The 15,920-nt window shown below is 70.6% G+C and overlaps 2 protein-coding genes across 2 annotated transcripts; one reads left to right on the top strand and one right to left on the bottom strand.

Moving 5' to 3' along the window:
- Positions 1-611: 611 nt before the first annotated feature.
- On the bottom strand, positions 612-10,293 carry PPP1R9B (protein phosphatase 1 regulatory subunit 9B). Its single transcript, XM_053965291.1, has 10 exons — positions 8,805-10,293; positions 6,108-6,240; positions 5,899-6,019; positions 5,720-5,824; positions 5,316-5,451; positions 5,071-5,223; positions 4,933-4,986; positions 4,442-4,671; positions 3,032-3,128; positions 612-1,783 (listed from the first exon to the last, which is right to left on the bottom strand). Exons 1-10 carry the CDS (start codon positions 10,074-10,076, stop codon positions 1,730-1,732), a joined length of 2,355 nt encoding a protein of 784 aa, XP_053821266.1. The 5' UTR covers positions 10,077-10,293; the 3' UTR covers positions 612-1,729.
- A 1,463-nt stretch (positions 10,294-11,756) lies between these two features.
- Positions 11,757-15,374, top strand: SGCA (sarcoglycan alpha). Its single transcript, XM_053965184.1, has 9 exons — positions 11,757-12,043; positions 12,564-12,713; positions 13,041-13,180; positions 13,256-13,328; positions 13,413-13,611; positions 13,749-13,911; positions 13,984-14,189; positions 14,346-14,372; positions 15,011-15,374. Exons 1-9 carry the CDS (start codon positions 12,004-12,006, stop codon positions 15,192-15,194), a joined length of 1,182 nt encoding a protein of 393 aa, XP_053821159.1. The 5' UTR covers positions 11,757-12,003; the 3' UTR covers positions 15,195-15,374.
- The last annotated feature ends 546 nt before the right edge of the window (positions 15,375-15,920 follow it).

Genomic DNA, 15,920 nt, shown 5'->3' with positions numbered 1-15,920 from the left:
CCCCCCAGCCCAGGGGCTCCTCCCAGTGCACCCCCACACCGTGCCCATCTCCCCCAGTGCCCTCCAGTCCTTCCCAACCCTCCCGGTGCCCCCCATCCTGCCCACTCCCCTGTGGCCCCCCCCCCCCCCGACTTCTTCCCAGCCCTCCCAGTCCCCCCCGCCCCCCCAATCCTTCCCAGTGTTCCCAATTCTTCTCACCCTCCCCAGCGACCCCCCCCCTTCCTACTCCTTGCCGTGACCCCAAATGATTCCCCACATTCCCCCCCCCACCCTTCCCAGCCCCCCCGGTGCCCCCCCCCCCCCCCCCACGGCCCATCCGCCGGTAGAAGGGGGCGGAAGGGGGGGTCGCGGTTGTGGGGCGGAGGGGGGAGGGGGGGGTCGCGGTTGTGGGGCGGGGGGCGCTGAGAGCGGGAGCGGTGCATACATAGGTACATTATATATAGTATATACACCCACAGGTACACGTGTGAGATTAAATAACCCCGGCCCCCCCCCCGGGGCTCGCGCTCCCCGGACACCCCCCCCTCTTAAATAGCCCCCTCCCCCCTCCCCAAGTGGCTCCAATCCAGTCGGACCCCCCAGCCCCGCCACATCCCCCCCCCCACCCCCCCCGCCCCCCACGCGTCCCCCCCCCGCCTCCCCTTCCCAGTATAACCAGCTCTGGCTCCCAGTTGCCCCCACATCCAGTTACTGTCGGAGACTCGGGGGCGGGGGAGGGGGCAAAATAGAAATGAAAATTAAAGGGGTTCCCCCCGGGCCGAGAGGGCGGGACCCCCCCGCGCCGGCTGGGGGTGGCCGGAGGTCGGGGGGTGTCCCAGCCCCAGAGAAATGCTGTGATTTTTTGGGGGGGGGTGGTGGTATTTACAGGCGAGGGTGTGGGAGCATCGCCCCCACCCCAGAGGGGACCCCCGTGTGTCCCCCCCCGGCCCGGGGAAGGCGAAAGCCCCGGGCTCGGGGGGGGGGGGGGGGGGCGTTGGCAGGGCCGGGGGCCAGCGGGGTGTCCCCACAAAGGGGTGCCAGGCAGCCCCCCCTTCCCGGCGGGGGGGGGCAGTGGGGCTGGTGCCCCCCCATCCCCTGCGGGCTTGGCAAAGGCTCGGGGGTCCCCCCCTGCCCGGCGATGGTGGCACTGAGAGGGGGAAGGGGGGGGACATTTGGGGTCCCCCCCCATGGCGATGCTCCCGGGGTCGCCTCCATGTGGGGCTGGGGGCGAGTCCGTGGGGGGGGGGGGGGGCAAAGGCCACCGAGCCCCCCCCGTCCGTGCTCCAGCGAGTCCCAAGAGAAGGAGCTGGCTCTGGGGGGGCTTCCAGGGTCCCCCCCCAGCATGGCTCGCATTTGGGGTGGGGGGGGGGACATTGTCTGGTGTCCCCTCCCCCCAGCATCCAGCCAGGCGCCAGCTGTGTCCGGGGACGGGGGGGGGGGTGTCACGTCGAGGGGAGGGGGAGGCCTGGGGGGGGGGGGTCGCGCCCCCCCCCCCCCGCGGGTCCATCACGTCACCACGAGACTCACACTGGACACAGACACGAACGCGGGGTGTCCCCCCCCGAACCCCCCCACTGTCTGTGCCCCCGTGGGGGGGGGCGGGGGGCACCAGGAGGCCTTGGCGGGGTCTCACCAACCCCCCCCCCCCCCCCGGGGAAGGGCTGGGAAGGGGAGGGGGCAGGGCCGGGGTTGGGGGGAAGAGGGGACCCCCCCCCCCCCCCACCCAGGATCGCTGCGGTTTGAGGGTGGTTTAGGTCGGGTTGGAATTTTTCAAAGTCTGCAGCTTGGCCTCCAGTTCGGAGATCTGAAAAACAGCAAAGGGGACAGGTCTCAGCGGGGGGGGCCGGGGGGGGGGGGGGGACACACCGGGGTGGGGGGGACACGGGGACACGCATGGGGACGTGGGACACCAGGGGAGGGGACACAGCCATGGGGACAGGGAGATGGGGGGGACGGATGGGACAAGGGGGGGCAGGACATGGGGGGACGAGGGGGGTGGAGGGCGGGGGGTGGCACAGGGGGGACAGGGAACACAGGGACGGGGAACAGGGATGGGACACGGGGGACAGGGGGGACTGAGGGACACGTGGGGGGCAGACTGGGGACACAGGGGTGACCGGGGGGACACACTGGGGGACACACTGGGGTGACTGGGGACACACTGGGGTGACTGGGGGGGACACGAAGGTAACTGGGGACACACTGGGGTGACTGGGGGCACACTGGGGGGTGACTGGGGGCACACAGGGGTGACTGGGGGGCACACAGGGGTGACTGGGGGGCACACGGGGGGCACAGGGATGGGTTGGGATGGGGAGGGGGCTGCTGGCAGGTGCTGGGTGAGTCTCTGTGAGATGCCAGGGGACATTTTGGGGGTGATGGAGGTGGCTGAGGTGGGGGGGGGGGCTCTGCTGGGTGTTTGGGACCTCCCCACTGTGCCCTGGTGCCCCCCGGGCCGGGCAGGGCCGGCCCCCTCCCCTGTGACCCCCCCGGGCGGGATCCTTTGGGATCCGGTGGCCGCGGGGGATCCGCCGTGCCCCGCACGGCCCCGGCCCCGCGCCGGGGCCGCCGCGGGACCCGCGGGTCCGTGGGGGGATCCAGCATGACCAGCATGGGATCCCAACGGGAGCGCGCCGGTCACCGGGATCCCGCGGATCCCCCGCGCGCCGCCGGGATCCACGGCCCGGGGAGATCCCTCTCGCCCCCTTAGGGGATGTCAGGCCCCAGAGCTGGAGCCCGGGCAGATCCGCTGCAATCCAGAGCGGGATCCAGGGCGCCCGAGCAGATCCCGAGCAGATCCCGAGCGATCCGGCGGCGGGAGCAGGGTCCGGTGGGAGCAGATCCCCCACGATCCGGCGTGGGATCCGTGGCTCAGTCCGGAGGGAGCCGGCGCCCCGCAGAGCTCCGGGGCCACCCGGTGGGGTCCGGCGGCCGAGCAGATCCCCGGGATCCATCGCTGGCGCGGCGGGAGCGGCGGGGCCGGGCCGGGCGGGGCCGGGCGGGGCCGGGCGGGGGGTCAGGGACATCCCGCGTCCCGGCGCCCCGTGCCCACCTTCTCCTGCAGCTTCTCCATCTCCTCCTTGTGCGCCAGCTCCGACTCCTCCAGCACCCGCCGCTGCGCCGTCTCCTTCTTCAGGAACTCGATCTCCCTGTGGGGACCCGCAGGGTGGGTGCACGTCCCCACAGCCAGGGGCACGTCCCAGGGGGACCCCGGGGTTTGGGTGCCAGGGCAGGACCCTGCTGGGCGGGTTGTGGTGCCCGGGGATCTCCCGGAGGATGGGCCACGCTCAGGAAGGAGCTGGTGCCCCACGGATCACGGGAGGGTTGGGCTCGGGAGGGAGCTCAAAGCTCATCCTTGGGCAGGGACACTGGCCCAGGGTGCTCCAAGATGGATCCAGGCCACGGGGAAGGTCCCTGCCGGTGGACAAAGGGTGCCCAGAAGGATTTGGCGCCCCAGGGACGGGTCTGAGTCAAGGGGAAGGAGTTGGTTGCCCAGGGGTGAGCCCACGCCCAGGGAAGGTCAATGCCCGGAGCCAGAGGGTGCCCAGGGAGGATTTGGCACCTCAGGGAGGTGTCCCTGCCCGAAGGATTGTCCCTGCCCAGGGACAGAGGGTGCCACGGAGGGGTCAGAGCCCCTGGAGGTTCCACACCAAGGGCACAGGGACACGGGCTGCCCGGGGAGGATCCGGTGTCCAGGGATGGACCCATGGCCCAGGGATGGACACACGGCCAGGGGATGGACACACGGCCAGAGATGGACACAAGGCCAGGGATGGACACACGGCCAGGGATGGACACACAGCCAGGGGATGGACACACAGCCAGGGATGGACACACAGCCAGGGGATGGACACACAGCCAGGGGATGGACACACGGCCTGGGGATGGACACAAGGCCAGAGATGGACACAAGGCCAGGGGATGGACACAAGGCCAGGGGATGGACACACAACCCAGGGATGGACACACGGCCAGGGGATGGACACACGGCCAGGGGATGGACACACAGCCAGGAATGGACCCATGGCCACGGGATGGACACACAACCCAGGGATGGACACAAAGCCAGGGGATGGACACACGGCCAAAGGATGGACACACAGCCAGGGGATGGACACAAGGCCAGGGATGGACACACAGCCAGGGGATGGACACACGGCCAGGGGATGGACACACGGCCTGGGGATGGACACACGGCCAGAGATGGACACAAGGCCAGAGATGGACACAAGGCCAGGGATGGACACACGGCCAGAGATGGACACACAGCCAGGGATGGACACACGGCCAGGGATGGACACACAGCCAGGGGATGGACACACGGCCAGGGGATGGACCCATGGCCAGGGGATGGCTCGGCCCACTGGCACGGTCTGTGCCCAGGGACAGGGGTGCCCCGGGGGGGGGTGGGACACCGTGGGGACGCGTTCTTTCCCGAGGGGACATCGGGAGCTGCCCTCACTTCTGCTGGTACTCCTTGATGAGCCGCTTGGCCTTGCTGTACTTGCGCTCCAGGGTCTGGTACTGGGCCTGGGTCTCCTTGAGGTGCTCGTCCACGGCCTGGCACAGGTTCTGCGCCTCCATCCAGTACCCCTCCAGCTTCTCCATGCGCTCCTTGTTCTCCTCCACGCTCTGCTCCAGCTGGGCCTTCTCGGCCCTCCAGCGCGCCTTCTCCTGCTCCAGGCACTGCAGCTGTGGACAACGGTGTCACCACGGGGTGTGGCACAGCCAGGGAGCGGGGTGGGACACGGCACAGCCAGGGGATGGGACACGGCACAGCCAGGGGATGGGACACGGCACGGTGCGGCATGACATGGCACGGCCAGGTGACAGGCAGGACGCAGCAGGACGTGGAATGGCCCATGCAGGGCAGGTGGAGAAGGACATTCAGGGTGCCAGGGCAGCTGTCAGGGTATCCCCCCCACCCCCGGGCAGCCAGGACCCCCCCCTCACCTTCCTCTTGAGCTGCTGGATCTCAGCCTCGGTCACGGCGTGTTTGATCTGGAGCTGTGGGAGAGCCGGGGTGGGCACGGGGTGGGCACAGCCCCCCCCCGGGCGGGCACCCCCTGCCCTCTCCCAGCCCCTCCTCACCTCCTTGAACTTGTGCACCAGCTTCTCGGGGTCCATCTCCACGGGGGACAGCGTGTCCTCGTTCTCGGCCAGCTCGAACACCTCGATGGCCATCTCCCCACTGGGGAACATGGGGCTCATCTCCTCCTCCTCGTCCGTGGCGTACTCCCCGGTCTGCGGCGGGCACGGGGCGGGGTTGGCACCTGGGGGTCCCCACCGTGCCACCCCCGGCCCGTGTCCCCCGCCGGGCAGCGCTGTCCCCTCACCTCCTCGTCGTCCTCGGTGTACTGGGTGTAGCGCTGCTCCATCATCTCCCGCTGCCACCGCTCCTGCTCCAGCGTCTGCTGGATCAGCTGCGCCACCTCGCTCTGCTCGCCCGGCTTCTCCCGCCCGATCAGGAACCTGGGGGGGCACCGCGGCTCAGCGGGGACACCCGTGGGGGCACAGCCAGGGGACAGCCCTGCAGCTCTCTCCCTGCAGCCCTCTCGGGTTCAGGGGGTGTTGGAGGGCTGGGGATGAGTTGGGAGCACTTTGGGGGGCATCAGGGTGGCACTCTGGGGGGACACAGGGGACTCTGGGGGGACGGGCTGTGGGGCAGGGATCCCCGGGGGTTCAGTACGGCCCAGGGGGGTGTCTTGGGGCTCCCACCCCACCACGGCCCGGCTCGTACCGGACACGGCCCTTGGTGTTCCTGAGCACGGAGGCGGCGAAGCTCTGCGTGACCCCCACCAGGCTGGTGCCGTCCACCTCCACGATCAGGTCGTTCACCTGGATCCTGGGGACAAGGGCGCGGTCACAGCCCCTGGCCAGCTCCAGGCCAGCCCCGGCCCCGCTGCCCCCCAGCCGTACCTGCCGTCGCGGTGGGCTGCCCCCCCTTCCGTCACGGTCTTGACGAAGATTCCCAGCTTTTCCAGGCCCATGTCGGCCCCCGCGCCCATCCCGATGATGCTGATCCCGAGCCCTTCCGAGTCTGCGGGGACACAGAGCCGTGTCCCGCCGGGGTGGCACCTCCAGGGCGCCGCGGGGCACCCGGGGGGCGCTTTGGGGGCAGGACCCACCTTTCTCCAGCTCCACGGGGAAGAGGTCGAGCCTCTCCACCCTCTTCTCCAGCTCGTACTCGGCCGAGGCCGCCATGGGATCCACGTCCTCATTCCGGCGGTCGTAATCCTCGTTGGAGTAAGTGCTGAACACCTGGGGGGGGATGAGAGAGGGCTCAGCCAGGGGGGAAAACCCCACAGGTGCCCCCCCAGGAACACTGGGGTGGGATTGAGCCCGTGGGACCCCAGAGAACCCCGGCCCCAAATCGTGCCATGGAGCGAGGGGAAGGACAAAGGGGTTGAGGGTGGCTCTGGGACAGGGGATGGTGCCTGGACACCCTAAACCCTCCCTGGCTGAGCTGGGCTGGGCCACCAGGCTGCTGTCCCCGGGCTGGTGCCATGCCCTGCTCCCTGGGGGCTGTCGGGGAGGGGCTGGCTGGGCCTGGCAGATGTCCCTGGAGGGGCCCCGGCCCCTCGGTGCCGCCGGAGCGAGTGGATTAGGGACAGCACGCGGGATAAAGCCTGGCCACAAAGGGCATTAGGGCTGAGCGTCAGGGGACAAAGCCCGGTGACACCCACGGACGGGCAGGACCCGCCCGTGTGGCACCCAGGGGTGACAGGGAGGAGCAGGGCAGGGGACAGAGCGATGTCCCCCTGGCCACAGGAAGTCCCTGGGGGGCTGTGGGGGTCACCTGCTGTGCCCCCCCCCATCCTGTCCCTGGCTCCTGGGGGATTGGGGATGTGTGTGTGGGGGGGCTGCAGTGGGGAAGGAACTGCAGTGTGCCCCCAGTGCTGGGCTGGGCGGGGGTCCCCAGTGTCACCCACCCCCTCCCACAGTGGGTTTCGGGGGTTCAGCATCACCCGGGCAGGGGTCTGGGGTGCTCTAACACCTGGGTGTCCACCCCACCCACCCCCACCTGCCGCCCCCGCCCCCAGCTGAGAGGCTTTGGGTTGAGCAGAGCACCCCAAAACCCCCATCCTTGGGGTGAGCAGAGCACCCCAAAACCCCATCCTTGGGGTGGGTAAAGCACTCCAGAACCCCCATCCTTGGGGTGAGCAAAGCCCCCAAAAACCCCATCCATGGGGTGAGTAGAGCACCCCAAAAACCCCATCCTTGGGGTGGGTAAAGCACCCCAAAACCCCCATCAATGGGGTGAGTAGAGCACCCTAAAAATCCCATCCATGGGGTGAGTAAAGCACTCCAGAACCCCCATCCTTGGGGTGAGCAAAGCCCCCAAAAACCCCCATCCATGGGGTGAGTAGAGCACCCTAAAACTCCCATCCATGGGGTGAGTAGAGCACCCTAAAACCCCCATCCATGTGGTGAGTAGAACACCCTAAAAACCCCATCCTTGGGGTGGGTAAAGCACCCCAAAACCCCATCTATGGTGTGAGTAAAGCACCCAAAAACCCCCATCCTTGGTGTGAGCAGAGTCCCCAAAAACCCCCATCCTTGGGGTGAGTAGAGCACCTCAAAAACCCCATCCATGGGGCGAGTAGAGCACCCTAAAAACCCCATCCATGGGGTGAGCAGAGCACCCCAAAATCCCCATCCACGGCCAGGGCACCTTCCCCAGGGCTGGGCTGGCTGCGTCCCACGGGACCAAGGCCCCCCTCAGCGCGCAGCCCCCCAGCTCACGGCCACCACTGTCCCCCGGCCGGGCCACGGCAGTGGCTGTCCCCCGTCCCAGGTGGGGCCACCCACCCGCTCTGACTCAGAGCCAGAATATAGGCCGGGCTCTAAAAATAACCCGGCTCCGGCACAAAGCAACCGCTGCTCCTGCGGTCGGGGGGATCCGTGCCGGAGGGAACACCCCGAAATAGCTGCAGGGTCCCTTTATCCCCCCCCCCCCCACCGCATCCCGGGTGGAGACCCCGAACCCCGCAGGATCCCTGCCGGGAGCGGGGGGGTTGCTGCCGCCCACCCGGCCACGCTGCCGAGGCACTTCCCCTTCCTCCTCTTCCTCCCCTTCCTCCCCTGCCTCCACTTCCCGAAACCGTCCTGGGCGCGGGGTTGGGCACACGGGGGGGGCACATCCCCCCCCTCCCCACATCGTCACTTGTCCCCAGCGACCCCCGGGCAGGGAGGAGCCCCGGCCCCGGGGGTTCCCCCAGCCCCTCACACCGGGGGATTTCGGGCATCCCCACCCAAAATATGGAGCGGTTTTGGCCCGGCCTGGGCACGACACGGCGGGGGGGGGGTTGGCACTGGGTGTTGTGCCTGGCCCACCACAGCGGGTCCCGGTGCCACCTGTCCCCACCACACCGGCCCTGGGGGGGTCCAGCAATGGCCGTTCATTAACCAGCTCATTAGCCAGGCCCAGGCCCTGCTTCCCGCAGCACAGGGACAGGGACAGGGACAGGGACAGGGACAGGCAGCCCTGTCCCACGAGGGGCACAGGGCATGAGGACACAGACCCCCAGCCCCTTTTCCTGTCCCTGCCAAAGGGGTGATTGTGTGGGGGCCACACACCCCAGGCTGGGCTGCCCATCTCCCTGGGGCACCCCTCACCCTGGGGCACCCCTCACCCTCGGGTATCCCTCACCCTGGGGTACCCCTCATCCTGGTACCCATCACCTGGTACCCCTCACCCTGGGGTACCCCTCATCCTGGTACCCGTCATCCTGGGGTGCCCCTCACCCTGGTACCCATCACCCTCGGGTACCCCTCACCCTGGTACCCCCCACCCTGGGTGCCCTCCCTCCCTCCAGGCTCACCTGGATGGGGGCCGTGCTGAACTGGATCTTGCGGTTGGGGACGGGCTCCTCTTCCTCGGAGAGCCCCGGGATCTCCACGCAGCCCGACTCGGGCTCGTACAGCCCTTCGGCCTCCTCCTCCTCCTCCAGCCCGCTGCCCCCCGAGTCCTCCCCGAGCCCGCTGTAGGCACTTATGTCCACCAGGTCCGCCTCGGAGAAGTCCTCCTTCTTGGCCTCCTCGGAGCCATCGCCCTCCTCCGCCCGCTCGCCCTTGACGCCCTCCTCGCCCGCGGCCGCCCCCGAGCCCCCGTCCGGCCGGGGGGCTGCGGCCGCCGGACCCTCGTCCCCTTTGGCCGGTTGGGGCGCGGGCACCGCTTCACCCACCGCCGCCGCCGCCTCCTCCTCCTCCTCCTCGCCCTCTCCGCTCTCCTCCACCTCCACGGGCTTGATCTTGCAGACCTCCTGCACCCTTGGCGCGGCCGCCTCCTTCTCCACCGGCCGCCCGCTCTTCCCGGCCGCCTTCTCCTCGTCCTGCGGCCGGGCACGTGCCGGGGCGGCGTGGCCATCGCCCGGGCGCGCGGCCTCGAACACCCTGGGCCGCTTGGCCACCACCTTGGCGTTGAGCGGCGCGGCCGCCCGGCCCTGCGCCTTGTGCAGGTTGTTCCTCAGGTCGGCCTTCTCGAAGACGGCGCTGAGCTGGCTCACGGTGGGCGACACGGCGTCGGCGTCCAGCTTGTCCAGGGACTCGGTGCTGCCGTTGAACCTCACCACCACGTCCAGCTTGCGGTCCTGGAAGCCGGCGCGCTCCTTGCGCAGCAGCAGCTTGGTGGTGGTGGCCTTCTCCTGCGGGCTCCTCTCGAAGATCTTGCGGGTCTCCTGCAGCTTGGAGAAGGGTTTGTCGGGCTTGGAGTCGAAGCGGCTGACGCGCTCCGAGACGCTGGTGCCCAGCTTGAGGAGGCTGCCCTGGTCCACGCCATCGCCGAGGCTGCCGGCGCGGGGCAGGGACAGGCGCACCGGCTTCTCCTTGGCCTTGGCCAGGTCGCAGGCGCCCTCGGGGCCGGGCGCCGTCCCCATCTGCAGGAACATGTTCTTGATCCGATGCACGTTGGAGCCATACTTCTTCCCGCGGCTCTTCTTGCCGTCCTCGCCATCGGCCTCCTTTGTGGGCGCCAGGGCCTGGATGGTGGCCTCGTAGGCGTTCCGGTGCGGGGACGCGCTGCGCAGCCCCCCGGCCCCCGCCGCGCCCCCGGCCGAGGGGGCCCCCCCGGCCCCGCCGGCCTCGGTCCTCAGCATGGTCCCGGCGCCCGCATCGCTCGCCGCCACCGCCGCCGCTGCCCCCGGGCCCCGCGCCCGCTACCGCTCCATGGGCGGGGGGCTGTGCCGGGGGGGGGCTGTGCCGGGGGGCAGCGCTGCCCCGGCCCGGTCAGGCCATGGCCATCCCGCGGGCCCCTCCGCCGCGGCGCTTCTTCCTTCCTGCCTTCCTTCCTTCCTCCCCGCTCCTCCTCCTCCTCCTCTTCCCCTTTCTGCGCGCCGGTGATGGAGCCGCCGCCGCCGCCGCCGCCGCCGCCGCCGCCGCCGCCGCCGCGCTCTGCCCGCCCCGCTGCCCGCAGAGCCCTCTGGGTCTGAGCAGCGCTCGCTCTTCCTCTTCCTCAGCCGCGCTTCGGCCTCAGCGCCGCCGCCGCCGCCGCAGCCCGGCCATGGGGACCCCCCGCGCGTCCCCTGCGGTCCCCTCCCCACGCCCGCACCGGGGTCCCCTCCCTGCGGCGGGGCCCCCCCGGCAACCGCGCTGTGCAGTGTGGGGCCCCCCCCCCAAACGCCGGCTCGGCCGCTGGTGCCACCCCCCCAGCTCTGTCCCCGCGTGTCCCCCCCCCCTCCAGTTCTTGTCCCCACGTCCCCCTCCCCAGATCTGTCCCCCTGTGTTCCCCCAGCTCTGTCCCCGCCCCCCGCGTTCTGTCCCCATCTCTCCCGCAGCTCTGTCCCCGTGTCCCCTCGGTCTCGTCCCCGCACCCCCCAAAATTTGTACCCACCCCCCCCCCCCCCGGATCTGTCCCTGCGTCTCCTCATCCTGTCCCCACATCATCCCCCATCCTTCCCTCACATCCCCCCGGCTTCGTCCCCATGTCCCCCCATCCTGTCCCCATATCGCCCCCCGAGTTTGTACCCACCCCCCCCCCCCGCCGCGTTATCCCCTTGTCCCCCCAGTTTGTCCCCCCGTCCCCCCATGCTGTCCCTGTGCCCCTTCCAGCTCTGTCCCCGTGTCCCCGCTCCCGTCCCTGTGTCCCCTCGGTTTTACCCACTTGTCCCCTCCCCACGCCCAAAGCCCCCCCCGGCCCCGGGTGTCCCTCGGTGTCCCCACAGGACCCCAATGTCCCCCTCAACCCCTCGGGGGGTGCAGCACATCCCCCGGCAGTGCCAGTCTGTGGTGGCGGGAGGGGACACTGTGACAAGGGCCCGGACTGGTGGGGACAGTGCGGCCCCCCCTTTTCTGCACAGCCGGGGAGTATTTTGGGGGGGGGGTTATTTGCGTTTTTTGTCTTCCCACTGGGTGCCTGAGGGCGAGGGGGGCAGACCCGACCCCCGTGGCCGTGTTGGGGTCCCTGCTGCGCGGGGTGGGGGGGGACAGGGGACACCCCCGGTCCCCAGCGTGGGAGGCGCACGGGCAGCAGGACCCTGCAGATGTGGGATTGTCCCCTCCCCGTGTCACCCGAGGCACCTCCGGCCCTTTGTGCGTGACGAGGCGTGACGCGACACGGGGGGGCGGGGGGGGCGGCCCCCCCACGACCACCCCCTCCCCTCCCCTTCCCCTTCCGCCGCTGCCATCGCCCCCACCCCCGCAGGTCCCCGTCGCTGCCACCCCGCGCTGTCCCAGCGCCCTCCGCTCGTGTCACCGTCCCCACGCAGCGCCGTGTCCGCCCCCGGGCGCGCACACGCGTGTTCCCGTCTCGCTGGTGGCCATGCCGGGGGGCCCTCGCCTGTCCCCTGGTGTCCCCAAGTGTCCCCCCCGCCGCCACCCCGCTACCCCCGAGCGGGGGCGCTGGGACAAACCCGCCCTGGGGACACCTCAGGGACCCTCCGGGGGGCACGGGAGCCCCTCGGAGCGCCGTGCCTTGGTGACAGGAGGTGGCGGTGGAGGGGTGTCCCCTGTGGGACCCCCCCGCGGGCCCCCCCGGCCCCGCTGCCTCCGTCAATCAGCGCTGGCCCCGCTCCCGGCGCCGGGAACATGGAGGGCCCCGAGCTGCTCCGGCTCTGGGTGCTGGCAGGCGAGTGACAGCCCTGTCACCCCCGGGGGACACGGCCGGGCCTGGGCGGCGGAGGGGAGGGGGGACCCCAAACTGGGGGGGACACAGGGGGTGCAGAGGGAGAGGACGGGGGAAGGGGGAAGGGGCTGGGACATGCCAGAGCTAAAAAAAGCCACCGTGAGTCCCGGGTGCCAGCGGGGTCTGGGACAGGGCGGGGGACAATGAGTGGGACTTTTGTGTGACAGCCAGGGCCAGGGAAGGTGCTGGGGCCATCCTGCCCTTGTCCCCATCCTGTCCTTGTCCCCATCCCATCCTGTCCCCTGCCCTGTCCCAGCCCTGACCCCGTTCTGTCCCTGTCCCCACCCCCTCCTAAACATCCTCCCGCTCTGCCTGGGGACACCTGGCACGGCGGGGACACCTGGCATTGCAGGGACACGGTCCTGTCCCTGTGAGAGTCCCAGGGGTCTGTGGGCACTGGGGAAACTGAGGCAGGGAGGGGCCGTGCTCCCAGCCCTGGCTCCAGCCCCGTGTGTGGCCACAGCCCTGGCCCTGGGGGTGTCCCTGGCCACCGTCCCCGACCACCACGTCCTCCCCGACCTCCGCGTCTCCGCCGAGACCGGAGCCATCTTCGTCCACGAGCTGGAGCGGGAGCCGTTCCTGGAGGCCTTCAGCGGCAGCGAGGATGATGATGGTGAGGGCCAGCCTTGGGGGGCTGGGAATAGTAAAAGGGGGGCCACTGGCCAATGGTCCCCTCCAGGATCACCCCAGCTGGGCTGTCCGTCTGTCCATCCATCCCCCCCCTCCACCCTCCACCCCTTTGGGGCTCCCCCAGCACCTCCCCACTGCCTTGGGGTCCCCCCCCGGAGGGGTCCCCTCTATTTGGGGTCGCAGCTCCGACCTGGGAGCAGCACCCCCAGGGACGACCCCTTTGTGGGGACCAGCTGGATGGGGCGGTGGGCGGGGGGGGGGGGGGGGCACAGCTGGCGGTGCCCGTGCCCACCCCCGCGTGTCCCCGCAGCCCCCGTGACCTTCCGTGCCCACCTGCGGGGCCGCCCGGACCTGCCGCGGTGGCTGCGCTTCGCCCAGCGGGGCCCCGGCCAGCCCGGCTTCCTGTACGGTTGCCCGCTGGCCCCCGAGCTGGGCACCCACAGCGTCCAGGTACGGCCCCCGCCGCTCTTGGGGTGGCCCACGAGCGGGGCTGGCCCATCCCAGGTGTCCCCTCTGTCCCCTCAGGTGCTGGCCTACAACCGTCACACCTTCGCCACCGCGTCCCAGCGCCTGCTCATCAGCGTCACCCCCGCCCCAGGTACGGCCCGAGCGCCCCGAACCGCCCGGGATGGCCCCGCCACGGCCGCGGCGTGTCCCCCACGCGTGCCACCTGTCCCCGCAGGTGGGGACGCGCCCTTCCAGGCCGAGTTCCTGGTGGGGAACAGGGACGTGGAGGAGCTGCTGCCCGAGGCGGCGCGGGAGATGTTCCTGCAGGCCTCGGCCGGGCTCTGGGAGCGCGGGGACCTGCACGTCATCAATGTCACCTCCGCCCTGGACCGCGGCGGCCGCGTCCCGCTGCCCATCGAGGGCCGCAGGGAGGGGTACGGGCAGGGCTGGGGGGGGAGGGGGGTGGCCCCGGGGACGTCCTCGGCCTCCCCGCGGGGCTTTTGGGGTCACCTCCCAGCGGCGGTGCGGGGTCTCCTCACCGTGGCTGCCTTTGGGGTCGCCTGCCGCGCAGGGTGTACGTCCAGGTGGGCTCCCACAGCCCCTTCTCGCCGTGCCTGGCGTCGGCCGTGTCCCCGCAGAGCCGCTCCCGCTGTCACCGCGGCCAGCGTCCCCTCGCCTCCTGCTACGACACCTTCGCCCCCCACTTCTCCATCCGCTGGTGCAACCTCACCCTGGTGAGACCCCCGTGGTGTCCCCCCCGTGTCCCCAGAGCCCCCCAGCCCCTCCTCACGCCCCCTCCCCTGCAGCTGCAGGTCGGGCCCAGCCCCACCACGCCGGGGCCGGTGTGGGGGTCCGGGGTGCTGGAGGAGGGGGGCGGTTTCGAGCCGCCCACCGAGGTCGCCCCCCGGGAGCTGCTGCCCGCCTTCCTGGTGACGCTGCTGGTGCCGCTGGCGGTGGCCGCGCTGCTGTGCCTGCTCCTGGGCCACCTCATGTGCTGCCGCAGGGAGGGAGTGTGAGTCGGGGGGTCCCCCCCACCCTGCCAGGGCGCGGGGACCCCGGCCCGGGTGTCCCTTCCCCGACCCTTGTGACAACCGGGACGACCCGGGGGGTGGTGAGAGCCCTTCTCACCGTAATTATCGGGTTTTTCTCTTTTTCTTCTGTTTTGTAGGGAAAAACGGGACTTGCAGACGTCTGAGTGAGTCCTGCTTGAGCTGTGGGGGTGCTGGGGGGTGCTTTGGGGGCGCTGCTTGGGGGGGCTGCTTTGGGGGGCTGCTCTGGGGGGGGTTTCTTCCAGCCAAGGAAAAGGGGACAGGGAGCAATCGGCTCTTTGGGGGTGCCCTGGAGCCTAAAGGTCCCCCCATCCCAAAGGGGCCCCTCCAGCCCCCTCCTGCCCTCCCCACCCCTTGGACCCCCCAAAAGCCCTCTCAGATATGGGGTGGGGGCACAAGGAGCTGCTTCACTTCTGTGACAGCCTCTGAGGGACCCCGGGCAGGGAGGAGACCCCAAAGATGAGGGGCAGACCCCAGGAACGACACACAAACCCCAATGATGGGGTTCAGCCCTCCCTTTTGGGGTGCAGACCCCAATAAAGATCGGGTGCAGACCCCAATAAAGGCATGCAAACCCCGCTGAAGGGTGAGCAGACCCCCGTGACGGGGAGCAGGCCCCAGTGACGGGGTGCAGACCCTCGTTTTGGGGTGAAGATCCCAATTTTTGGGGCGCACGCCCAAACGCCGGCCTCGCTGGCCCCACTGAGGGGATAGGGACCCCAGGGAGGGGTTCCCCAGGGGGTGCTGCTGGCAGCCCGGGCTGCATCCCGCGCTGTCCCCGCAGCATCCAGCTGGTCCATCACAGCTCCATCCTCGGGGACACCCGCGAGCTGCGGCTCATGGCCGGCAGCCGGGACGTGCCCCGGCCGCTCTCCACGCTGCCCATGTTCAACGTCCGCACGGGCCAGCGCACCAACCCCATGGCCAGCGCTCGCCACGGGGCCCGCGCCCCGCTGCTCCCGCACTGAGGGGACACCCGCGCCGCGGGGACAACGCCAGCGCCGCGCGTCCGGGTGGCTTTGGGGGGGGGACAAAACCCCGGCAGCGGCAGGAGGAGCCGCGGGTCCGGCCGGGCTCTGCCCGGAGGATTCGGGGTGTCCCCGCTTTAGGGTGAGTTTTGGTGGATAAATTGAGTCTTCAGTGACGAAGTGAGGCTTCTGCGCTTTATTTACGGGGTAGGTTTGGGGGTGCTCAGCCACGACCCCCTCATCAAAACTCGCAACCCCCCACAAGGGCTGGGGTGACTCCGAGTGACCCCCCCAGCCCCGTAGGGGGACAGGGGAATGGGAAGGGGCCGGGGATTGGGACCAAGGGGGGGACACACTCCCAGAGCCCCGCGATGACCCCCCAAATCCCCCCCCCCCCCCAGCTCACCTGGCTGTCCGTGTCCCACCCGGAGCCCCCGAGGGCTCGGCGCGCTCCGCTCAGAGCCGGCCATCCATCCCGGCCGGCACCCCCAGGACCCCTCCCCGCCCCCGGGGGTGCCCCCGGCCCAGCCCCGCGGAAGAAAGAGGCTCTTTGAGAGCCCCCCCGGCCGGGGCGGCGCCAGCTGGGGGAGAGGGAAGCGCGGGGGCCCCGCAGAACAAGGGCAGCCATTGATGGAGCGGGACAGCGCCGGCGCTGCTGGCCCCGGGGCTGGGGGGGTCCCCGCGTGCCCCCCGCCATGGGGAGGGGGCACAGACAGGGCACAGCCC

The sequence above is a fragment of the Vidua chalybeata genome, chromosome 26 (assembly GCF_026979565.1).
Source record: "Vidua chalybeata isolate OUT-0048 chromosome 26, bVidCha1 merged haplotype, whole genome shotgun sequence".
In the NCBI taxonomy this organism is placed as follows: Eukaryota; Metazoa; Chordata; class Aves; order Passeriformes; family Viduidae; genus Vidua; species Vidua chalybeata.
This window is presented reverse-complemented; position numbering and strand designations above follow the sequence as displayed.

Bases quoted from the DNA above. Each gene is read 5' to 3' on its own strand.
- PPP1R9B (XM_053965291.1), bottom strand. From the start codon at position 10,076: ATGCTGAGGACCGAGGCCGGCGGGGCCGGGGGGGCCCCCTCGGCCGGG. The intron at 6,020-6,107 runs GTGGGTCCTGCC...GTGTCCCCGCAG, and splicing joins CCCCGTGGAGCTGGAGAAAG to ACTCGGAAGGGCTCGGGATC. The intron at 3,129-4,441 runs GTGAGGGCAGCT...GGGTCCCCACAG, and splicing joins ATCAAGGAGTACCAGCAGAA to GGAGATCGAGTTCCTGAAGA.
- SGCA (XM_053965184.1), top strand. From the start codon at position 12,004: ATGGAGGGCCCCGAGCTGCTCCGGCTCTGGGTGCTGGCAG. The intron at 13,181-13,255 runs GTACGGCCCCCG...CTGTCCCCTCAG, and splicing joins TGGGCACCCACAGCGTCCAG to GTGCTGGCCTACAACCGTCA. The intron at 13,912-13,983 runs GTGAGACCCCCG...CCTCCCCTGCAG, and splicing joins GCTGGTGCAACCTCACCCTG to CTGCAGGTCGGGCCCAGCCC.